General features: G+C 50.9%; 1 protein-coding gene across 2 annotated transcripts in view; it reads right to left on the reverse strand.

Annotated features, from left to right (window-relative positions):
- Positions 1–15,392: 15,392 nt before the first annotated feature.
- GPC3 (glypican 3) overlaps positions 15,393–25,855 on the reverse strand; it is a 148,945-nt gene continuing 138,482 nt past the window's right edge. The window contains exon 8 of one of the 2 annotated variants that reach the window (XM_083796865.1): positions 15,393–16,941. In XM_083796865.1, the coding sequence (XP_083652991.1) occupies positions 16,769–16,941 (173 nt within the window). In that variant the 3' untranslated portion in view covers positions 15,393–16,768. The remainder of the gene's footprint in view (positions 16,942–25,855) is intronic. The other variant, XM_083796866.1, reaches the window with a different exon arrangement.

Genomic DNA, 25,855 nt, shown 5'->3' on the forward strand with positions numbered 1-25,855 from the left:
CACACTAACGCCAGGTCCCCCAGTGCTCCAAGAGCCCTTGGTCAAATCCAGCTGTGGCCCCACACCCGTGTCAGGGGCAGGACAGGAGCTGGCAGCCTTCGGACACAGGCCTGGCTCTCAGTGAGCCAAGGGTGGAAAGCCCAGGGAGGGGAACGCAGCACGTGCTGGAGCGGGGTGTTGGTTGCTGTTTTGTTTTTTTTTTTTCTCCAAAAAAGGTGGAGTGTCCCCTGCATCTGGAAAGGTTGCAAAGCAGCAGGCTGCCTGTCCTTTGTCGGCTGTTGCTTTTTCCCTGCAGTGTCTGGCACGGTGAGGGCTCAGTGTGCCTGTGTCTGTGCCAGGTGCTGTGCCAGGACAGTGCCCAAAGGGGTAGATCGCCCTGCTGCAGGGTAATGGCGTAGCGATAGCATCATTTAAACAAAGAAACACATGTTTTAGTATGCTCATTTATTATGCTCATTTCTCCCTTTGCAACACTGGGGAAAGACACAGAACAACTATGGCAAAGCAAGTTGCCAACTTCACCCTCCCCAGCTCTGAAGCTTTTGTCAGTGCAATGCAGTGCAAGGTGGGTCGGAGGAAAGGGCCCTCCAGTCGTTTCCCCAGCGAGAGCCTCTCGGACAGCAAGGCACGGTCACGCTGCCCCACCAGCCACTTCTTGGGGGACCAGGAATTGTGCTTCAGCTGAAGCCTTTCAGCAGTGAAGCCAGCAGCTCTCAGCTTGCAGGATGCTGCAGTCGAGGAACCGCACCAAAAGTCACGGAAAGACACATAACCACAGCCTGGCCTGGGACAGCCACGGTGGAGAGGATAAAGCAGGGTGAAAAGCTTGGTTCCGACCTGTGGGCTCGGAGAGGGTCACCCTGCCGTCCACTGAGGCCGCTCACGCCTGGCCGGTGAGACAAGCCAGGCCAGAAGTTCTCATGAAGTTATAAAGTGTCCTGAGAGAGAATAATCCTCTAGGATCTGGCCCTGCAATGTATGACTGAGTTCTGGTTTTCAAAGCACTACCTCACCCTCCCAGCCTTTATTTGAAGAGACAATGTGAATTTTAAAGAGAACTCAGCAGGGAGCACTGCATTTTTTATTCCAAAGTGAGAGAGAAAACGAGAGTGAGAAAGTCTGTGGGGTTAGAGACAGCTTGCCATTTGTTGTTTCTCATAATCCCATACCTCGGCAGGATTTAAGAAACCTCCTGAAAAACACGGAGGGTTTTGTCGAATACTTGATCAAGTAGTTAAATCAAAGGCTGCAACAAAACAATGGGACTGCCTGAAATTTTTCATGAAAAACTTTTTTTTAAGGAATGAAAAAGTGGCCTCTCTCAAAAGGAAAATTTTCACTGATTTATTTTTTTCTATTTCTTCAATGTTTTCTTGTTTCTGGCAGAACATTCTCAGCCTCCACACCCCAAACTTCTTGAGTGATTCCCCTTTCCCATTTCTTTCTGTTTCCCAGGAGAAAAAGGGGAAAAGTGAAGGGGAAAACTTGCATTTTAATTTTAAAAGGATGCTGAGGGTTTTTTTCAGGGCTCAAATTAATTAAAGTCACTTTAAATCCTCTCTGGAGGAGTTGGGACAAACCTTTCAGGGGGATGTAGGTAAGCCAGTACGAATCTTATTGGTATTGACCAAGTTCACATCAGCTTAGGCTAAAATATATACCAGCTTAGGCTAAAAATCAAATCCTTCCCATGTATGCAGGTTTCGCTGGCTCGATTTTAACTTCGGGTTGGTCAGTGCAGGACAGTCCTCTAGCATCAACAGTTCTTAGCATTAGAGAGCAGCCCAAACCCAGAACCGGCACCAATTACATCCAAAAACCCCACTGGGGTCCTAGGAGGGCTTAAGCTATCTATTCTGTTTAATTCTGGTCCTGGCTAGAAGCCTGCCACAGTCCTGCAGTGTTTCCAGTCATTTGTCAGGGAATTTAATTGGGGGGTTGTACGTAGATAAAGATTTCAGATGGAGCCCTTTAGGAAAACCTGGCTGAATACAGCCCTTGGGTTGGCTATCATTAAGGGTGATTAAATCTTATGCTCTGGCAGGAAAGCCTATGCCACAAGAAGGTTAGAAAGTGTTGAAAAGGAGCTGGACAGGCGTGTCTTCCCAGACACCGCTCATCAGCAGGAGCCGGCTCATTGCAACCCTGAACCAGGCGTGTTCGCTCTCCTGCGGTGGAGGAGCCGGGCTGGAACGAGGGCAGCTCAAGTGGAAACACTCTCCTTTGATAAAACCCCAAATACCACAAATTCAGAGGGTGTTTAATCCGGGGCATGTGTCACGAGGATGGGGGGGATTCTGCTTGTTGCAAAATGAGGCTTTGAATATGGGTTTCAAATGTCAATGGCCTGATATTTTAGGGCAAGCAGATACAGTGTTTCAGCTTGGGCTGATGTCTCCATTTATTTTTATCACTTATTTTTATCCCAGGGCTCCTTTACTTCATCCAGTGCACGGAAACCTCCCCCAGTAGCTGCTGGGCATTGGGTTAAGGTGTGGGTTAGCTTCTTCGTGCCTCCTGCAGCAGGGAGATGCTGGATGCCCGGTGCATGTTTCCCAAAGCAATGCAAAACGATGCAAAATGGGAAGATGTTAGGAGGGCAGTGGGGAACAGGCTGGCCGATGCAATGAGGCTGCTGCCACTGTTTCACTCCGCTGCCTGTTTCCAAACTGGTTTGCAAGGCATGGGGCTTGCTGTGTGGAGCTCAAGACCATCTCCATTTTAGGGAATGCAAGCATTTGTCTTCCCCCCAGAGAAGCACAAGTCATCTCTGCCCTGTCCCGGGACGCTGCGTGGAGGACACTTGGGGACACGGAGCTTTGAAGGGCACAGGAATGCACTCACTTTCACAGATTTTCATGCCTGCACTTCCCAGCTCTCCCCAAAACGACTGTGCAGCAGATGGCTCTGACGTGCAGCACACTCACACCCAGCAGATAAAAATATTCCCCAACAGATTCCCGGCAAGCTCACGTCAGTCACTGTCACTCCGGAGCCGGCCACAGCTTCCTCTCCTCTGCGGGCCCCCGGGCCGCATCCTGCCCATTGCCACCATGTGGCAGCGGGGCTGGTGGCCCCGCTCCACGACGGAGGCACGTGAGGCCCACCCGCACCTCTCCCCACAGCCATGCCCAGCATCCCCAGGACACTTTGCAGGGGGATTGCACCTCATCCCCACTCCTCCCCGCCCCTGGGGGCCATACGCCCCATGCCCGTGTTAGCTCGCCAGCACGTCCAACTGCCAGCGGGGAGGCTGGGTGGCAGGATGGGGTCCTGCATCTCCCTCATGCGGGCCTTCCTCGGTGTAAATTACTACCGCGACATCTAGTTCTCTGCCCGTACTCACACAATCGTATTGTGGATGTGAAAGGGGGTGGGAGTGCATAGGGCGGGGCGGCTGGAGGGGGAGCAGCATTTACGTGGCAGGGGAGAAGATGAATAGCATAATTCAGGGATGACAGGGGAAACAGCCCCACAAGTCATTCTTGCATTTTCATCCCTCCCAAGAGGCAGCTCCTCGCTCAGCCCTTCCCCAGACCCCAGGTGGTCTGGGCTATATTTACAGCAGACATCACTGCCTGGGCTGAACTTTATATTTTTTCCCTTTTAAAACCTCATTCAGCAATGGTGCCAGTCCAGCCCCAGGTGGGTACAGCCAAGGCAGGGGTAGAATGAGGTTTTTGGAGTGCCTGGGCCACCAGAGAGGCTTTGAATGGCCACAGGAGCTCCTGCAGCCCCACATGCATCCAGACCTTGGTGCCAGAGAGGAGGTCAATCATAACACAGAGCTCTGGTGAGCTGGTATTAATGAATGACAAGAAAATATCTAGCAAGGGGCAAAGGACTAAAGAGGGAAATCAGGATGCACTTGGTTAAGGGTAAACCCTCACTCATCAGCAGGGCAGAGTTCGGCTGGGCCACATGCTCCAACCTTTGTGTTTTGCCCATTAAATGTGGAGCCTCCCAGCCCCCAGATAAGCACATCACCCCTCTGGTGGGCTCACAAAAGCCTGGAGTCGCAGAGATTAGACCTGGAAAAAGCTTCAGATACCCGATGCCTCCCTCTGGCCCGGCAGGACCAACCTTGAGCTGTACCTTCCCCTCTGTACAAATCCACCCCCAAATCCTTCTTCAATGAAGACCCATGCAGCAGAGCCAGGGTAAGAGGGAGCTCATCGCTCTGCTGTGGCCAGCAAGACCATGCCAGTCCCCTCCAATGCCGGGCATCACCGTTGGGCAGTGCTTTCTCCCTTGGGGCTGGAGGCTGGTTCCCACCGTCAGTGCTGGCACGGTGCTTCACCAGCTCCTCTGCCCCACCTGGGTGAAGCTGCACCTCTCCAGGGCTGGAGCTGCACTGTGGTGGTCAGCAGAAAAGTAAGGGGTAGGTCCTTAGGACCTGGATATATAAGTGGGGTTGCCAAGGTGAGATCTACCGATCCTAATTACTGCACCCAGCACTTAATCCGGGCCCTTTCATTTCCCTCAGAGCGCTCCTACCTGGGCACCAGTCTAGCAAGCGCGTTGTTCGGAGGCATCTGCCTCGCTATGGCAGGGATGCGTTACAGCGGTGAGCATGTCATTAGCAGACTGGAGCAGAGGTGGCTAAGCCCTTTAACTTCACCAGCAAGGCAGGATGCAAAACAGGCCAGCAGGATGGCAGAGGAACTGCTGGCACGGGGAACTTATCCCAGCCTTGCCCTATAAATGTCTTCAGTACCAATCCCCAAACAGGCAGGATGCCCATCCTCCACAAGGGGCATTGGTAGCCCTTGCCCTCGTCCCCAAAAACTGCAAACGCTTTGCATTTTGCTCCATCTTCCCTGCCTGGCAAAGAGGAGAGGCACAAGGGCTTCCAGACGTGCATGGTTATATTGGTGATGTCTGCAGTCCTTTTTTTTTTTTAATCTTTTTTACTCCCCTCCACTCTCGCCCCTCACCCCCCATGGTTTAAAGTTTTCAAATGAAAATATGCGAGTTGTGACTTGTGGTAGCAAGTCGGAGCTTGCAAGGAAAGCGGGGAGGGAGGAGGGAGAAAAAGACAGAGATCTGATCCAAGAGCCAGCAATTGTTTTTATCCTTTCCAGATGAAGGAAAAAGATCATGTTATTTGTTCAGCGTAAAGTTCCAGATTTTCAGGAATGAAATCTGAGAGCAACATGTCAACAGTCTGTCTTGGGAGCTACAGTGGATGGTGTCCTTTGTGCTCCCAAACAGCAGCGAGGCCGGTACGCTCGGCTGGTAAAAAAAGGCTCCATTCTCGCACTCTGAAGTGGTGGCATTAGATATCAGCAAGATAATGGGCCCAGTGCCTAGCCTTATTGCTGCTCCCAACAGAATGGCCCCAGGCAGCTGGCTTTGATGCGCTCATTTATTTGCCTTTTCGCAGATGATATTTTTAACCAATATTGAGGTTTGGGCATAGACCGGAGAGAAAGGGGAAAAAATGAAAGTCATTTTATTGCAATCGTTGATCAGGAGGAAGAATGGAAAAAAAAAAAAAAAAAAGAATAGGAAAAAACTCAGCCATTTGTTACTCTGCAGGCCAACATTTCCTGCTGTAAATCACCCGGGATGTGTGGTCACACAGCTGGAGGGACATGGGACAGCCCGCGCCAGCCACAAGGGCCATGTCCGGCAGTGCCAGGGGCTGTCCAGCGTGCAGCCCCGAGGCATTTGCACTTGAATCCGCAGGGAAAAGGAGGGAGATAGTGGGGTCAGGGAGGTGGCCAGTGGCGAGATTCAGCAGGGCTGATTGATGTGCGCAGCGACATGGGTGGTCCTGCGCCACGGGGCTGGGAGCGTGCCCCACACGAGATGGGGACGGCAGGAGCAGCTCCTGCCCTTTGATGCACTGCCCTGGATGTCCCCACCGCAGAGGCACAGATGACCGCGGGGTGAGGCTGGCACCCCTCAGGGTGCTACATCCACGCTTTGCACCCCCTTGGCTCTAACCCGGACCAAAATGGCAGGTCCGAGGATGTCCCCTCTGTGCTGGCACGCTTGCCACGTTCATGCCTCACTTCTGAAACCACCTTCATGCCAAACAGCCGGCTCTCCTCTGCGCAGCACGCTCATGGTCCTGTCCTCGCCAGCAAAACCAGCCCCCCCCCCTCCCGCCCCTCCCCAGCTCTTGAATGAGGGGAAAAATATTCAGCATTTTCTGGTATTAACAGCCAAGCAAAAGTTCCCCATGGAAAATTTCGTTCTGACTCACAGCACCTTCACTTCAGTTGAGAAAGCAAAGCACCAGGTAGCTGCAACACAGGTCTGAAAGTAACCACTGAGCTCAGTGCTGCCGAGCTCTTGCAATTTAGGTTTCACAATACTTAACCGAAGTGCCCAGCACTTGAAATTGTTGTCTTAGCTTTTTGAAGAGTATTTTTTTTTCTTTTTTTTTGAGGTCCCACGGCTGCAGTGTAAAAACTAAAAACTCACACCCAAAATATGCAAAACCAGATGGTAGGAATGGAACTCCAAATTAATTATTTTTTAATTTAAAAATTCTCCTAAATTTAATTAGGTTCCTAAAGCAGGCCTGTCTGCCTTGGAGCCTCACTCAACACTCGCACGCTGCTGGGATGACAGTACCGTGACATTTACAACGACACCAGCTCCCATAGGCGTTTTTCTCCAGAGCCCCTAAAACCAGCACACTCGTCCCAGACGCACAAATGCACTCCTGAGTCACTCGAGCCACATCCCGAGTGCAGGACCTGGCACAGCCTGGCCCTGTTGTGTCTGGGCAACACTTGGAGGGTTCTCCAGCATCTCACCAGCACTGGCAGAGCTGTGCACGAACCCAAGCGTCCCCCCCCCTTGCTCAGCTGCTTGCAGCTCACCTGAGCGCTCCCTCCAGATCACAAAGCACCCGTCAGGGCCCGCACTTTCTGTGGCTGTGCACACTTGCAGACTTTCCAACTGTGCCATCCTCACTCCCTAGCGCAGCCCGTACCTGCTAAGTGGCCACTTCGGGTTTTTCAGACCCCAAGCAGGAGGCGGATCTGGCACAGAGAGACTGGGCTGGTGGCCCGGCCCGAAATGTGATGGCCAAATCCCTTGGCCAAAGACTCCCAGGGACGAGCAGCACTCGTGGCACTTTCCTGGGTGGGGAAGGCCCAGGGACCAGCGAGAAGACCCCCCCATGCAAAATATGCCAGACTGATGCACTCAGGAAGCATCCCTTGTCCCTCCCACGCTGATTTTATTGCCTGAACTCCAGCTGCCCCTGCTTATGCAGTCAGGTCCTTTTTGGGTTTCTCAGCAAACCTTTTTGGGTTTCTTCAGTGGCAGGGGCTACGGGAGAGCATCAGACGGCCGCTCGCTGGCAGCCCTGATCCTGGCCCAGCGGCCAGGCACTTGCAGCAGCCCTGTAAGACATCCGTTCACCCGCCCACGCTGTCAGGAGTGAGATCAAGAGCAAAGAGCAGAGCAGAGCTAACTGAGATGCCGTGTGACGCGGTGTAAAAGAGGTGGCAAAAGCTGTCTGAGCAGCGTCAGGGGAATCCACTTATCTCAGCCAGTGGACAGAGGGACTTGAGGAGCTTGGGTTTAGAGATGGGATTCGCAGGTCAGAACCACAACGACCAGGTGCTCCATCAAAGAGTTGCCAGAGGTGCAGTCTGGCAGCCCCTCAGGCAGTGGGACCACTCCGTCTCCTTAAAAATAAATAAGTGATGTGTATCTTCCCTAAAACGATCAGCCTTGGAGCGCTGTGAAAGGTTTCAGGCAAGAAGCAGGCACACAGAGGTTTGAGGAAGCATGTGAGCTAAGCTACAGAGCAGTTGTTATTATTACAGTTGTTATTATCACGCCAGCACATACAAACGCTCTCTTCCTCCCCAGAAGGGACCCCTGTGACGGTCCCCGTGGAGGTGACACCTGGCGTGTGGCACTCCATGGCAGCCACTACCATCTCCCCCCGGCACCTGCACCCCAAGTGGTGGCCCCGTGAGAGAACGAGGTTGCCCCCAAGCTCAGCAAGCTTCTCTGAGAAAGACAAAAATCATTTGTGGAGAAAACCTTCGGCCTCGTGCTGCAGCAACAAAGAGGAAGCGGGAGGTCAGATGAGAGCTTCCCCTCGAATACCACCACAGACACTGGAGCTGGGGAACTGGCGACGAGGTTGCCTTTGTTTCTGTGTCCTATTTTATTTCTTTTTTAACTTTTTTTTTTTTTTGGTGGTCACACATTTGGTGTCTGCAGGGCAGTTTCTGTAAACATCAGACGGCATATGTAATACTAAATAAAGCAGCATGCAAATCCCATATCCACATTCACAGTCCGCAGACAGTGTTTAAAAGGTGCAAGACCCACGTCTATATTTATCCTTTCACCAGCAGATACATGACTGCTAAACATTTGTCTCCAAGCTGTTGTACACAGCTACAGTTCATTTCCCTGTCTGGACTTTCTGCCCTAGCACCATAGGTCTGAAGAAAACCCCTGTTGTGCAAATGAATCTTTTTTTTTTTTTTTTGTCCTGAAACAGCCTTTCATTACAGACGGTGTGGAGCACACCACCAGAGCACCTGTGTTGTCACCTGGAGGCGGACCTGGCCCTGCCGGGGACAAGCCCTGGATGGAGCACATAGTCTCAAGCTCTAATTACTTTCTGCTTAGCGAAGAGGCGAAGTGTTTGCTTTTCCTTACCGGGTTTAAATCAGAGCGCATCTCATGGCAAAGGTGGGAACCAGGGTGCAGCTTTCCCACGGGGATTGGTCCAGCCTCACAGCAGCATTGACAAGGGCCAAAAACCCTTGAGCCCTTCCCGTGCCAGCCACACGCCAGGCCAGAAAGCAGCAGCTCGGGGCCAGGAGCAGGCACAGCTGCAGAGGCAGGATGCTGCCGCTGCACTCTGGGAAAGCAGAGCCCGTGCGAGGTCCCCAAAATTCCCCCCACTGCTGGGATGGAGACGCGACCAAGTGCACCTGCGGCACAGCCCAGGAGCATGTAGCTCAGTGTTCTGCAGCAGTCCGACGGCGGGGGATTGCTGCACAGAGAGAGAACGCAAGGAAGTCGTAAATGAATCCGCTCTTTCCCCATATGTTTGACTTTAGAGTGATTCATGTACTAATTCTCAACTTGTTTCTATTGCAACGGCAAATTCGCTTTATCCTCTTTCTAATGGCTCCCTTGGGACCTGGAACAATAGCCCACGACAATGAGCTCTAACAATGCCACCGGTGCCTCTCCGAAGCACAGCCCTGACCTTTCGTGTCGCACCAAAGGTGTTCGCAGGAAGGGCGAGAGCTGTTGCCACCATGGGGCCCCCACGCATGGGGTCTCCCTCCCCATCCCGCTGCCCACCGCAGTGAGGGCACCCTGTGGTGCCAATAGAAACGTTTCTACGCAATTTCTGCTAAAGGAAAATGAAGAGGTTTTGAAAAGGGGTTTCTGCGTGTCCAGTAGGAAAGATTTATATTTTTTCTAGGCACCTGCAAGTCGCTGCTCCCTGAAACACCACTAGGCATGGGATAAGCGTGTTGCGGGGAGGGATGGCAGACGTAGGAAACTGCATGCCCTAGGAGTGACTTCTAGGGCTGTGCCACAGGTGAAATGGCAATGCCACGATGACACGAAACGCAGAAGCCATCCCCGGAGAAGCAGGACACAGCACAAAGGGGCACGCACAGGGCAGTGCTCGCTGTGCAGAGCAGCTGGGTGGCACCCAGCAGCACCACCCAGCACGTTACCCTGTTGTAGTTTGATGAGAGGCAGTAATTAAGGCGAGAGCTACCAGCCCCCTCACTGTCATCAGTCATCCACCACCGAATCAGTGTCCTCCCGCAGACTCTGGCCCCTGCTGCAATTACCCAAGCCAATTAGCACCCTTGCTGCTCAGTCAGCAGCATCTCTGTGCTGCCCAGCCAGGACCCTGTGCCAGCAGCAGCTGCTGGAAGTGCTTGCAAAAGGGACGGACCACTTGGGTTGCAGTGCTTGGCATGGGCTTTCTCCGATGTGCAGCCAGGCACATGCATGCACCTTGGTGGGCTGGAAATAGCATCCCTCTCCTCTGACATGGTCACCCCAAATACATTGATGGGAAACGGCAGCGAGTTGCTGCAGGTCTGACACCCTGCACCAAATCCCAGATTGTTCTGTAGGTTTCAGATCAATGTTACAAGCCACTTATGCCACCATCCTCCCTTTACTTTTTTTTTTTAAACACATTGTTTTTCTTTGAAATGGGAACAAATACACCCAATACTAGGAATTTTGCTAGATAAAGTCCAGATGACAAGTTCTCAGAAAACAGTGTCAGCTGCCGAGATTCAGCTTCAAGAGACATCATCCAATGTTAACCATAAACAACAGGGGCAACGAAATGTCTGGCAGATCTTGAAGTGACATGAGATGCCTGCGCTCCACAACAAACCGATTTCACACCACGGGAAAGGTCACCACTTTAATCCACTTCTCGGAGGAATGTACACAAATGTCATTCTTCTTAACATCTGTAATTAAACAGCCTCTTGCTTTGCTATCCACCCTATGTTTATTTTCCCATTTGCTAACATGGTGGATGGTAATATAATATGACACTGAAGGGGTACAGGCTGCTACAGACAGGCTTTCAATTTTTTTAGTGATTTGCCTGCAGAGAGGTAGATTTGAAGGGTGGTTCTGCTGCTTGGATCCAGCAGCTATTTCCTTTCTGGATGTGCAGCATCTTTGTGCACTGGAATAATAATAGCAAAAAGGACAGCAAAAGCAAACAGAAATTGCTGGCAGGAATTCCCAAACGTGTTGACTCATTACAAGCAAACATTAAGGTCTCTGCTAGGCTCTGACGAGAGAGGCAATAGCCACAAAACCAGGGGGTTGTTGTGAGGTCTGCACTTCTGCTATGGCAAAGCGTGGTTCTTGACGTTGGGAATGTGGTGGGGCAGTCAAGTAAGGTCTCCTATGTGCCTCTGGACACCTTGGAGCATCAGAAATAACACTGAATAATCCCTAACAGTGCCCTTTCTTTCCCATGGAGTGCTCCTGGTGCCAGCATGAAGGCTTTTGCTGGGAGGGCACTGACTGGCGGGCACAGAAAGGGGACGTGGCCCCTTGCAGCCCAGGGGCAGGCTGTGTATTTCAGCTCTAGCATGCTCTCAGCGAAACAACACCACCATGTTTATTTTCAAAAGCACACACTGTTTGACAAAATAAACTATATTTGATTAATGCCGACTGCTTTTCTGTTTTTTTGAACGCAGTAAATTCGCTGACTGTATAAACATGCCAGGGCTGCTTCATCTGCCTATATCAAAATTTCAGTTACCTCATCTCCAGGGAATGTCCTTCAGTAACATTTTGACAAGCTTATTTAGGGTTTTGTTTGCTGCCTTTTTTTTTTTTTTTTTTTTTAACTCCACTTTTACTTCTTTGGTCTCCCATGACCAAGCAGCAGGCAGGAGCCCGCTACCTGATCCCAACAAAAACCCACTGCCCCTCTTCATGCAGAGAGCTTCACTGTTTTTACGACGTGCAACGTGTCCCTTACACCAAGATTTTTCAGTGTCCCTAATAAAAGGCAGAAAAAACAAACTCCCATGCTGAGGACCAGCAAGCATCCCCCTCCAATGGGCTGGTTTCACATGCTTCCCCTCCGGCTGTGCATTTCCACACCTTTATACCTGGGTCCTTGCTAAAGCAACAAATAATGCATGCGCAGGATCTGTAATTCTGCTGACACCCAGCTGGGTCAACCTCAGCTATGGATTTGCTGCTGCTCATGTAAAAAATCACTGGGTTTATGGGAACAGACACCTGCTTCTGGGATTGTGGCTTGTGACCTGGTAAAGTTTTAGCAGCTTTGTCAATCATTAAGCCGCAGTGCTGCTGAAAAGCTTAGGAAAACTCCCAGCAAGGTGCCCGAAGGTTTGGGAAGCAAATGTTGTTTCTGAGATGCTTTAGCTTAGGTGAGAGGCTCTTCAGGACAGGACAAGTCCTGAGACACGTGGCTGCTGGTGCCCCAGCTGGTCCCACCAGCGAGCTGGGAACCAGCGTGGTGCTGCATGCTGGCGATGCCCAGCTGGTGACGAGGTTTGAAGGAGGCACCTCAGCAGCACACGTGTTGTTTCGAGCATTTTGAGGTCTCTGTGGTTTCCTGGATTTTATCTGACAGATTTATGAGATGTCCGGTCCCTACCAGCAGCCTGCTCAGCCCCTGCTCCTTGTTCCTCCACCACCCCTACAATTGCCACAGGCTCCCCTGAGGCCGCAAAGCTCTCACTGCTGGGCTGGCAGCTGCCAAGAAACCGAAGGAGAAAGAAAACAAAACTGCCAGGGAAGCTGGGCACAGGCAGACATCTCTACCCCTTGCAAAACAACAGTGATCAGTGGGCCACCTAGTCGGCACTGTGGCCCGTGCCCGAACTGAGCACCCTCCTCTGAGGCCAGGGAGCAGCTGGGAATTGCCCTCTTGGCTGGTGGCTTCTCCTCTGCCATACCCATGAATCAGTAGGCACTGGTTTGGACTCAAAATCCGAACAGTTGACAGCACATGCTTCCATGTCCCCCATCTTCTAACTTGCAGCCACGTTTGGCTGCCATGCTCACAGACATGCCTGGTACGTGCTGCAGCCCCTGGGTAAGCGATGCTTTGTTTCGGTAGGAAGCACCAGCAGTGAACCCAGTCCTACATCCCCGCTGGCTCCCTGCTTGCAAGTGCTTCAGCTCTTTGCTCGTGGACATGAAGGAGCAGTTCTGAAAAACTCCCCTGAAAAACAAAACTGAGATATTCTAGATCTCACTTCTCAAAACAGCGAGAGCCATAAGCACCAGCTGTTTCAAGCAGCTGTTAAGTGCGTTAGATTACAGCGTTCCAGGCTCTAAACTATTAGTCAATTGATTAATGAACTGGGATTTCCCATCCAACAAAAATATTTTGGTTTTAAATTATAATTTGATGCATGGTTAGTACAGAAATACATTACACATGTGAAGCATGTGTTTGAATCTCGGCCCTACCCCCAGACATCAGCAGAAGGTGCTGGCTTCGCCACCTTCTCCAGGCTGCTCACAAACCCACCCAGAGCCTCATCAGCGCTGCGAGCAGCGAGATGCTGCTCCATCCTGCTTGGGCACAGCGGCAGCAGCAGCTCCTGGCTGCCAGTGTTCAACAAGAGCTGCAAAGCAGAAAGTGTCAAGAGCTCAGCCACGAGGCTGGAAACCTTCCCCAGGTCCTTCTGCCTGCACGAGGCAGACTGCACCAACCACACAGCTCTGCAGGTGGAGGCTTGGGGATCGGAGTCAGGAAGAGCCAGGGACTGGCTTCTGGGTTTCACTGCAGGGATGGAAATTATCTAGAATATTTTTTTGTTTGTTTAGGTTTTTTTACCCCCTTTTTTTTTTTTCCAGGAGCACCTCCTTGACATAAAACCCTGTGTCGATTTTCCCACTGGCAGAAAACCAGACAGATATTTACTCTGGCCACATGCCTCCTTGGCCAGACACGGCCACTGCCACTTCGCCACATTATCACGGCAGTGGGAGCACAGCCGAGCCACTGCCCCAGCAGCTCCTGTTGCCTCAAGCCCTGTGTTCCCTTGCTGGATTATCCTGTCCTGGCACACCTACGTGCGCAGGGGATGTAGCAGTCCCCATACCCTGATGAAGATGTTCCACCCCACGGCAACACAAGGGGCGGTAAGCAGCAGTGGCATGCAGAAACAAGAATTTCTTATTTCCCAGGGCGTTGGAGTAAAACAATGCCCAACAGAGCAAAACAGAAACCCAGCTTCACTTCACCTTAGTGGCCAGGGCGTATCTTGCCAATGGCAGAGCAGGGAGGTGGTTACAGAGCAGAAGTCTGCTCATACAGAGATCAGTGAAGTTTCATCCCGTCATCTAACAGGGCACTGCAGCGCTTTGAGATGGCAACAGGGAGAGTGGTGGGTAAGTCAACTCTCAGTTATGGTTAAAAAAAAAAAGGAAATTTTGCATGAAGCTTACAAACTATTGCAAAACCCTTGTGAAAACATACGCGCACAAACCCACTGCAGGGCATAAATCAACAGCTTTTCCCAAGTTATACTGCGTTATTTTAGAAACTTGGCAGATAGAGGGCTCAAAAACTGTCTTTTTTTTGGTGATCTCTTATCATAACAAAGTCCCAAACAACATAGCTTTGCTAAACAGCACGTCCATGCAATGAGAAAATGGGCTCAGCATGCTACAGAGGGGCTTTCTGTTGACAAGCATCAACATCACACTGCAGTGATGCAGAGTGGGAAAACCAAGCAGCCTTTGTAAAATACCCAGCGAGGCACAGCCTGCGTTGCCTTCCTGAGAGAAAGCACTCTGGATGTTCACTGCAGAAAAGCTGGTGCCATGCGCTGCGCCATCCTGCTATTTATCCAAGGAAAAAACAGTACATGCAATATTTCCAACACAGTACTGGAAGCAAGAACGTCTCCTATTCTGGCACCAGAGACACGTGCCAGGGCAGACGTAGCACACTGCCTCCAAGCAAACACAACGGCCTTCCTGTTCCCACCCCCAGTGCTCCAGGGGGATGAAAGGAAACGATAAGAAGGGAAGAAGTGACGGGAATTCAAGTGGCTCTAATAAAATATTCCCTTTGGTGGAGCAGAGGCTCATTGGCACAGCCAGCCGCGGTGCAAACAGGGGTGACGGGGAGACCTGGGCCAACGCAAGAGCAAGAGGGTCAGGAAATGCCTCTGCTGGCAAAAACACGGCACCAGCGCTGCTCAGCCTCCCCTGAGTTCACTCCAACACAGGCAGGACGGGGGTGTCTGAGGTCTGGAGGAAATCTCTCGGCTGCCAGCCAGCAGGTCCCGCAGCAGCTCAGCCCAGCCCCGCTCCCCTCCACCAGGAGCGGGTGGCTGGGAGTTAACGTCCCCATGCAGAGCCGTGTGATGAGCAGCCCGTTCTTCTTTTTCTGCCATGGCTTATGAATCACAGCACGGCAGACAGTCGCAAGCCTTTAAATCAGTGTCAGCGAGATCAGCCCCACCACTTCAAAGTAAGGAGAGGTGAAGTTTCCGCTCTCCAAACCAGTTAATTGCGTGGTTTGGATTTATGTACTTTCTCTCAAACATTGTTGGTTTTTTCTTTGTTTTATAAGGTCAGAGGCACACAAATATTTAAAGTATGCACGTGCGTGTGAGTGTGCGTGCATGCATACACACACATATTGCAGCTTAAGATACTGCAGATATAATCACTCCAGTAAAAGCAGAATCTTAAACTGAAGTATGTAACCATTTTGGCCTGGAATCAAACCAAACATTCCCTGGCCCCTGCCCATCCATTTAATCAGCCTAACAGAAGCCTTTCTGCAGTGCCCCAAGCCCCGAGCCAGGCTTGCCAGGCTGCCCACTCCAGGAACAACGCAGAGCATCGCCTCTCTCACAGGGGAGGTGACTTGCAGCGCACCATTTATAGAGCAACTGACCTTTATTTTAGAGACTGCTTAAGCAAAGTAACATGCAAAAAAAAAAAACACACTTGAGAAAGAGTCTCATCTGCCTCTGGGCTCCTGCAAATCCTTTTCTGTTCCTCCTTTGTAGCACAATGTGTTGGACGCCTGTTGTTCATCCCCATAGAGCACGGCGTGTACATCCATGCTGTCTGTCCTTTGGCTGGAGCTATGTTCGCAGATTTCCCATGGGAAAGGGGGTGCTTTGCTTCAAAGAGTACTACCAGGGCATTGCATGGGCCACAGGGCCCCGTGCACCACTGCCAGGGAAGATGTAGGGGATGTGGCTGTCTGCACCGAAGGACTTCACAGGACCCAGCTGGGAGGTGAGTGGTGAAACCACCTGCAACCTGTCGTGCTGCAGGTGTGCTTTGCAGGAGCACATCCCCACGCATCAGTGTCTGGAAACAATCTGCTCTGGAGACAGCAGCCTGATGTGTGCATCCTTGGTGGGCACCCACGGCTCCAGCCAGAGCCCAGAGAGAGGAGAGGCGCCTGCGCTCTGCCTGCAGCACGCTGGCGAGGCACCTCCTCCTTCATGCTCGTCCCCGGCTCCTGTGCCGGTTCCTCCCATTGCTGCCTACCTGTGCCAGGAGCACTCGGGGACTCGTGGGGACCTGTGGCTGGAGCAGGGCAGGTCTGGCCCCTCTGCACACAGGAGCCAGCAGTGGTGGTGCCAGGACGTGGCTGGGGCTGATGGCAGCAGAGCCACACCAGGAGATGGCGGATACCTGGCGATCCCAGCACATGGCCATTCCTCTTCCGCAGCATCTTGCCTCCTGCTGTACATCTGACCTTCTCTCTCCTGTCTTCACATGCCCTCCATGTTATGCGCCTGGCCCGATTCCTAAGGGTGACTCTTGAATTTGGAGTAAGTACAAAAACTTATTGAACTACAGAAAAAAAATCTGTATTAAGTCAGCTGGGAACAGGGGCCTGATATTTGCTGAGAGTATTTCATAAATCGTAAGTATTCTTTACCCCATGCACATTCAAACAACTCAAGATGAAATATGCTCTTCAATTTAACAGCAAGGCAGACCTCAGTCTTCAAAAACTGCTAGGAACAATTTAATAGCAACCGTCTTATATTAAACAGGATTATCTTTAAAAAGCACTGTTATGTATTTACTAGTTTACCATGAACAAACGTTTTTTTTTTGGGGGGGGGAGAAAGGGGAGGGGGGGGTGAAGATACCATATTATTTTATAAAAGTGACTCAAGTCATTTGCCCTGTCTTTGGCAATGCGCATATATTCCAGGAGAGGTTCAGAATGTTTTCCTCACTGAAAAAACAAGGACGGAAAGGCACCAAGTGCCACTGCTGGCACCGCTCAGGGCCAGCAGCCCAACAGCAGCAGGGCCAGGGCAACAGCAACAGCGGGGCCAGGGCGCGGGGCTGCGCTGCCGGGGTCACTGCTGGGAACCACGGCACCGTCTTTGCTTTGCTGATTCAGCAGCTGCTTGTTGGCGGAGGTGTCATCGATGTCCAGGTCGTATGCCAGCTCTGAAAGCAGAAGGAGAGCATTGGTTAGCGGGCACGTGTGCCAGCACCCTGGCGCAGGGAGCATCCAGCCCCACCGGCGCTGGGGAGCCTAAGGCCTGGCATGGGCCAATGGGCCAGAAGAGCTCACCAAACATCTCAGGAGCCCTCCAGTCAGCCCCAGTCCCAGAGCACCTCCCAGTACCCCTCAACAAAACTGAGGCTTGAAAGACCAAAAAAAATCACAACTATAATGTGCCCCAGTGAGATGTTGGGGTCTGGCTTGCTGAAGAGTTACTCCCAACAAACAGCCAAGCTTTGGAGTGGGTGTTTAGCAAAGTAAAAAGCATCTGCACCCCACGCACTGCAAGGATGGATGCAGGAGTGAGGAAATCCTGGCAAGCACAAATACCCCCCGTGAACCCACAGCCAGCAGCAGGCCTTGCTCACCAAGTACCTTCTGGTTTGAGGACCTGAGGATCTCTGTATTACTGGAGTCTTTCATAAGTGTGTACAAAATACGTTCCTTACAGCACTTTCAACACACCCATTCCATCCCCTGTCCACCTCATCAAAGCACCGGAGACAAAGAATGTGAAAGGATTTCATGCCACCAACGTGCTGGTGTTGCAACATAGGGACTTTGAGATGGAGCACATGGGAGCTCCAACCCAAAAATACATCCAGTATAAAAGTTTTGATAGCCCTGGCAGAGCTCACACAGAAGTGTGGGAGCTGGGGAAAATAAGCAAGGGAAAAACTTGCAACATCATCAGCAAGAGAAAAACTTGCAACAAGCCATCGCTGGCTGCAAAGGACCTGCTGAGCAGTGAGCCACAGTCACCCTGGTATCCCCGGGACAAAGATGAACAACAAAGTCCAAGCAGGCAACGTGGAAGGGCAAGAAACCAGCAGTTCTCAGGACCAATAATAAAAGTGCAAAAGGTGTTTTAAGGTGCTGCTGACGGTACTGCCATGGGGTTTTTGTACCTGCAGAGCGTCTGGACTGAGGGCAATGGGACACTCGCTCCCTTTCTTGTGTTGCTGCCATCTCCTGGGATCCAGGTTTCTCACCTGGATGGGGCTCCTCTAAGCCTGCCGGTCTCATCCCCAGAGCTTGGCCTTTTGGTAGAGGAAGCTGGTGGTTTCCATCAGATGAGACCGTGGCTCAAGCCTTTCACAAGCCCTTGTGGATCACCAGCATACTCATGGGCTTGGATCATCCCACCCCACCCCTGAGAAAGAATCCAAGAGGCTGAACAAACACTCCAGCTAAAAACGCCACATCAATCCAATGAGGACCATTGCCAAGGCAAACACGCCGGCAGTATTTCTTAATAAAAATACCAAAACACTACAAAACAAAAGCATAACGATATTAGCATGACAAGCAAGGCAGCCGGGGCCACGAAGGAGGGTCAGAAATGGCTGACAGGGAGCGCAAAGGGCCAGGTGCAAGCAAAACCTGCCTGGTAAACTGATCTATAACTTCTCCGCCAGATTCCCACAGGTACTGCGGTTCCTCTTCCCCACAGCTTTCCTGCTGTTCTTCTCAGGCCGCTTCCCTACAGAGCCGCACGCACATCCCCTGCGGGGCAGGGCAGGCCCCAGTGCCACCCTGGAAGGGAGGCCCAGAGGCCACCTTGCCCCTGAGGCACCACGTGCTTCTCTGGGACCACGTCCCTGGTGGGGGGACAAGGACAGCCCCTGCCCCAGCAACCAGCCCCGCAGGGCTCTGAAGGCACGGGGCAGCACACGCCTATGGGCTTTTATCTAATGCACAGACCTGCGGCACACTGCGAGGCTCGGGGGCGAGGCAGAAAAGCAGCTGAGGAGAGACCGAGCCCTGACTGTGGTTTTGGGGAACGGCTCCGCTGCGTGACTTCGACCAGCTCCAAACACAGGAGAGGAAAAAGTCACTTGTCTGCCCTGCTGCGTTTTGGAAGGTGCTCCCACGTATTTCAAAGTCTCCTGAAAGCTGAAAGAAGCCCCACAGGGCCTAAGTGATGGCATCCCCAGCCGGCCCATGCCAGCCTACCTCCAGGCCAGCGACCTGCAGCCCATCAGCAGGGCTTTCAGACGTTATGGCAAAACCAAAAATATTCTGGGGAACTGAGTAACTACCTTTGCCTTCAGTTCAGAAAAGTCATTTGAAACAAAAGAGTGTTTCAGCAGGCTCCTTAGCAGCACACAGGGCTGTGACGTTCCCATTTAAAGTCTCATTCTGCAATGTTGTAACTTACGAGATCAAAGTGTTTGGTTCACGATGCAGTGGTTGAATCGGGTTGGAAGTGTCTGGTCCAAGTGTATCAAAATGACAATTTCACACTTTTTTTTTTTTTTTACAGAGGAAATTTGCAAATTCTGAGATTTTACCTGAACTTTGAGTAAAGGTAATTTTTGAAATCATGAACCCTCACCCCAGTGAGAATGTCGATTCTCTCATTCATTCTTTGACCAAATTAAAAAGAAAAGAATAGGTATCCTCTTGTCATCAGAGATTAGGGATTTTCCTAGCTTTCTTTAAGCGCTTCAAAAGTTTTTGCTCGGCTGTGGTGTTTGTTGTTTTGAATATTCCTTGCCCTGTTTCCTTCTCTGGGCTTATTTATATTCAATTGTATTTTTAGGCTGATGGATTTAGCCATACATCTTTTATTTTGTATTAATAATGGGTCTTTAACTGAAGCAAATCCATTTAATTTAATTTCTAATGACCTTTGGTACATAGAAGGAAGAAAAAAGAAAAAAAAAGTATTATCCTATAGCTGACCAGAGGCCAGCTGACAACCAAGTCCAGGCAACAACAACATTAAAAACAAATGACAATAACAATCACTTTTCAAAACGCAGATTAAGAAATATTCCTAATCAGGTACTTCCTGAGTGGGCTTCATTACGAGTCCCAGCCTTTGTCAGGCTCCCTGGCCGGTCCCCAAGGACTCGCTGCATCACTGCATGGTGATGTACCGTGGGGTCCCACGGCTGTTGGGAATGACAGATATGGAACCGCAGGATGGCTGGTAGGGTAAAAGAAGCTAAACTACCACATATGCCATTTGGTTTCTTCCATCCCAAATTCTGCCTTTAACACCGCAAAATAACCAGAGACAGACTGCTCCTCTGCCTCCCTGCTTTGACAGCCCCACTTCCCAGACACATTCTGCTGAACTGCCCCAGCTGTGATACCCTGATTTGCAAGTTCTGTAGTTTCTAAGTTTGCTATAAAGTGGCCTTTGGCCTGCAAATGCTTTTTTTTTTTGGGGGGGGGGGGGAGGAGCAAATGACTCAAAAAAATCTGTTTCTGTTTATAATCAGTTGGAATCCAGAGGGTATTACCAACAATCTGCACTAATTACATATTCAATCTTCACTCATTTTGGCCCCTCTTGTCCTCTGGGTTGTGGATTAGATAATCCCCTTAAAATAATAGTCAATCATTAGCTCTGCTAATTTTTTTTTTTTTTTTTGCCTGCAAGCCGAGCGTGCTGTGCCATTTCCTGGAGTCCCCATGCAGCTTGTGAAAGGTCTCCAGCTGAACACAGACCGCTCCCCCCGGAAGCATCTTTTGTAACCAAAGCCCCTCTAGCACAAAGCTGCCGCGCAGAATGCTCACAGGACAGCAAAAGCTTCAATGGTCTTTCCTGCCTCAGCTCGCAGCGTGGATGACCAAAACCACTGCCAACCCCTGCTAAAGTCCACACCCACAATATGAAGCAGCGACATTCTTCCATGGATTATGACTAGAACTAGGTGTACCTCCTCTGCACAAATTTACTGGGCACAAATCATTAAAAAGCTCTTCTTCTTCCTGAACTGCACTAGCTTTGGACACAGCTACAAAAGTCGGCTGAACCAGGAGGGGATTGTTTTGGAGTTGGCATAATAAGTTCCACTGCAGTTGGCACAGAAAAAAGCCAGGAGGATAAGTACTGGCATGCCAGGAGCCTTACAGCAGGCACGCACATTCCTGCACAAAACACACCAATGCCTACTGAAACATCCCTTTCTACCCCTAAAAGGACAAGAGATCCTTAAGAAAATAACTGATAGCAAATACCAGTCCGGCAAATGACATCAAAGTGGGCAGCGCCCGGCTCCAGCAGGCTCGCAGGCTGCATTGGCAGCTCTGCTGGCCAAGCCAGGAAAGGAGAGCCCAGAGGCAGGGAATGTCATCTCACAGCCAGGCATCTGGGCTGCCTGCCTGCCAAGGCAGATGGCTCCAGCAATGGACCTAATATAGTAACATATTCATAATCGATGGCCAGGCATGAAAACCGCTTCATGGAACCACTTGATAGCTCTGCTGGTGCCTGTGCAGTGGCAGGGGTCGCAAAGGGGATGCCCCCACGGGCAAAAGCATCGTGCCTAACGCAGTGGGTTCACAAAATGGGGCTGCCAAGCAGGCCAAAGTACTTACAGGGATGTGGTGATGGTCCTTGTTTGCAAATGATGGGAATTGTGGTGTGACGGGACCAGGGAATGGATCGTGACCGTGTGTTTCCAGTAAGCGCAGAACACGTCCAGTAGGAAGGTCATAGACAAGCGGGGCAGCGCTTCAGGCTCCTGCGGTTCTCACGGTCAGTTGTGAACATCTGCCTGTGAATCCTTCAGGACTGGTCTAGGAACATGTGCTACCACTGTGGATGAGTATTACAATCTCTGGAGTGCACTGATTTATTTAATTTTTTTAAGCAGCGTGCCTTATCAGGCTGGGGAACAAACTAACTGCCCGTGGATGCAAGAGACTCTGGCTGTCTCCAAAGCAAGACTATTTCTAAAAGGGAAAGGTGTTACTGGGCTCAATAATCCCAAGTTATTTAGCTCATTACAAGGTGAATCACTGGAGAGTACTACAGATCAGACTGCCTGACCCTGGCTGCCATCTCTCCATCTCTATAGCACCAACTGATTCATTATCACAGGTGTTTGCACCTGAAATCCAGAAGAACAGCCCAATTCCCTCGTAAACCAGTCCTGTTTGGACACTAAAAGCTCTGCTCACCTCAGCCTCTACTTACCTAGCTTTCTCATACAAACCCTCATACTACAAACATACGTCTGCCTCCACAAATGCAACATCAGAACACATCCACGGAGTTACACTGCACAACACAGCCACAACTATGCGGAGAGAGCTGGGATCTTCAACCCTCTGCTTCTCCAAAACACCTTGAACTCTTCTAAATGTCTAGCCAAGCAACGTTTCATCTCACCAGGGAGGTTTTGCCCTGTGGGTTATTACCACTAAAATCCTGGAGCACCAACAGGTTTGCCAGTCATCTTCTTGCGCAAGGAGCTGCAACAGCCCAGCCGCAGGTGTGGCCGCGACGGCGCGTAATTAAAGCGCTGAGCCGGGGCCGGCCGCGGCGCTTGTGTTGGCATGGTTGTGAGATCACCGAGATGGATGCGCAGCATGTGCATGGTCTTGTGCCTCTGCTTTTCTACCTCCTCCGCAGCAATTTAGGAGGTGCGGCTCTTGGCAAAATGGATTTGGACAGGAAAAAAAAAAAAAAAGAAAAAAAAACATCCAGCTCAGCATCATCCCACTGCCACCGGCGATGTGGCCAAGGGAGCCTGGCGCAGCTCAGCAGTGCGCGGTAAAACCGACTTCCCAGGCAGAAACCCAAGGGAATCAGGTTTGAGATTGCTGATTTGCAAACCAAGACTTTTCCCCACTCACTTGCTCAACAACTCCTGGCTGCTGGCATGCTGTGCATGGCCCGCAGCCTGCAGCACGTGCCTTCACGGGCAACCCGGAGACCACAGGCACCACTGCAAAGCAGTGCTGGTTGGGGAGAAAATCCTCCATGATCACAGCAACAGGGAGGTAGGAACCAGGCTGTCTGGGGGACAGCAGCACGTGGAGAAGGGAGGCCTTGGAGCCAAGTTGGGAAGGGTCCAGGTTGTCCAGCACAGAGAGATGAGGAGCTTCAGGTCATGGCACAACCCAGGTGTGCCCAGGGTATGCAGGGCAATTGGCCGCAAGCTCTATGGGACAGCCTGTACGCGAACCCTGGCTGTCCAACCCACAGCACCACCACAGAAATCTTGTCCAAGGATGTCTTCATGCTTTCAGTGGGGCAAAAAAGCCCAGCACACCACACAGAATGGGGCAGAAAGGCTGCACCATGACCCCAATTCAAGCAACTACCCCTCCACTCCACCACAGTAGAGGCTGGAGGGAAGGAAGGACCATCATTTGTGACCTGGACCTATGTTTACCTTGAAAACACACTCATTAAATGTCTTTACTCCTTGGTTCTCTCTAGATTTACCCTGAAGAGAATCTGGCGTCTGCAATTGCATTAATCATTTCTCCTTTGGCAGCAAGTGAAAGAGTTTCAGAACTGCACTCACAGAGTGGAGCCACAAAAACGTGTTTAGCAAAACACATTCATGTAATCTATTAAAAATTAACAAATCTCATTAGCATTATTAATAGAAAGCACCAGAGTCCTTGTACTTTGATGACGAAGCCGCATTCCCCTGTCTGATATCCAGGTGTACTGTCCAGGAAAAGAGCTGGTACCTCAAGGAACTAGGAGAGAAGAACTGAAAAATTGAGAGATAAACATGGACAGCCAACAGCATATACAAAGGCAGAATAAGAAAAAAAAGCAGAAAAGCTGGAAACAAAAGACCATGAACAGATATGAAGTGAGGCAAGAATATAGGACAGGGTCAAGCAACATCTCTCCAGATCCCCTGTGCACCTTAGCCCCTCCAGACATGGAGTCACCCCTCTCCCTGCACTTATCTCTGGAGACCTTCAAGTTCTAAACCCACAAACTGATCCCTTCTGATCAGTCTTCTGTCACCTGTGACACCTAGGACAGTCTTGATTTTGGGAGGTAACATTATCAGTGGCAGCAGAGCAAAATGAAATGCTCCAAGTTTCCTCTGATGACCAAAACCACCAACTCATCACACCAAACATTTCTTCTTCATCTTTGCTCCCTAAGATTCTGCTGCCATAGAAATCAATGGTCTAACCAGGGGGCAGGATCGAGTCCTTTCTTCTTCCACGAGACTGACTTGGTCCTGAAATAGACGATTTACATCTTTTCCATAAGCATTACAGTCAAGTGAAAAGTGCAACACAGATTGATCCTTCAACTGCTGCTGTCATGCGTAGCAAAAGCTCTTTGCTACAGAATGACCAGGACAGGCAGCTCTTCCTCAATTTCAGTTCTCCAAGCTGTGGACATTTAGTGACATGCATGCACTAGAAAGACCCACCAAAATGCAAACGTAAGGAGAATGCCAACGGTCCCTGGCTCCCAGATGCCAGCCGGTAAAAGCAGCCCTCAGGGCATTAGGATGTTTCTCAACGCTTGATCAGAAAACTCACGGTGGTGTTACGGTACCCAGGAACATCTGACATTTTCCTTTGTGACTCACTGCATGCGGAAACCAGGCTTGAACCATGCCCAGGCCACAGAGATTGGGGTTCTTGGCATCGATGCTCCAAAGAGGCAACCAGAAACGTGCCTCTTCAAACAGAAAGGAGCACAACTTCGTGCAACGTGTATGCTCACTCAAAAACCAGACTCCACCAGGTCACCATTCATGATGCCAAAGAAAACACTTGGAGTGAGATGTCAGGTCACAACCCAAGAATCTGGGCTGGGCACTGCTGCACTTATTTGCCCAGCCTGCCCTGCTCCTAAAGCGGCTCCCCGAGGTCCTGTGCTCCTCTGCTGCCCAGCCTTGCTGGCATAGAGGGAAAGATATTTTGCTTGCCCTGCCCCTGCCCGGAGCCTGGCTGGCCCGGGAGCATTTGCAAAGCACGGGCTGAGGTGAGAGCACTGCCAAGGGAAGGGAGCCGAGAGGCTCCAGCACTGCCCAGCTTTTTTAACTGCGTTAAGCTGCTAAAATAAATAAATAAATAAAACCCTGGCTCTGCATTAAAACAGCACTAAGTAACTTCAACCCATAAAAATGGAGTAATGCAGGAGGCCCTGGGAAACATCACCATGACCGGTTTTCCGATTTTATATAGAAGTAGAATGGTTGGGTTCACAGACTGGAACTTTTTAATGGCTCCAGGTCGTGTTCCCTGTGCTGTGTGCTGGAAGGAGCCCCAAGAACAGTCACTGAAGTCTGAAACCAGGACCTGGCTTTGCACTTCTGCACGGCTGCAGAGAGAGACCGACCCAAATTAAACCCAGCTGCTCACCAAGTGAACGTAATGTCTGACGCAAAACCAGGGCTGGTTCCTGCTCCCTGCCTCCCTCCTGGGCCGAGCACAAAGCCTGGTCCCAACACAGTGCTGGAATGACGGTGCTGAAAGCTGGACGGTGGCAGCAGCTCCCATGGGAAACCCAGCATCATCCCAGCTGAGCACCAGGACACCAGGACTGTGGTGCTGTGAAGGACCCAGCTCAACACACTTGCTCTTTCCTAGTTCTCCATCACTCTCCAAGACCTGCGTTTTGAACCCTGTCAAGCTGGTGCCCATGGCTGGGACCGTGGTGAAGCTTGAGTACACCACCTTGGCTGGCCCTCCCCCAGGAGGAAACAGCAAGGGAGGGAGGGGATCGACCCTGGACTCCTGCCCTGCACCTCCCTGGGTCAGTTTGGGCGTGCAGCCATGGAGGATACTGGGGACAGTCACACAGGAGCATCCGATTGCACACAGACACATCCATCGGCACTGCGAACAGGCAGGTATAAGCCAAGCAGCGAGACAAGGTAGCAATGAAAGAGGGCTCCATGATCCAAGTCCATGAACGCCTCCCCCTCCATCCTATCTTGAACACTCATGGCTCAATCTCAGGAATGTCACAATCACAGTGGAAAATCAAAATAAAAAAGCTATGTAATCCAGTTTGTAAAGCCCTTGAAAAACACAAAATCCTCTATAAAAACGGATTACAGAGATGTTTCCTGGAAATCTAGAAGTGCATTTCAGCCTCCCTCCTCTTCCACCCTCCCA

The sequence above is a fragment of the Anser anser genome, assembly GCF_964211835.1.
Source record: "Anser anser genome assembly, chromosome: 13".
In the NCBI taxonomy this organism is placed as follows: Eukaryota; Metazoa; Chordata; class Aves; order Anseriformes; family Anatidae; genus Anser; species Anser anser.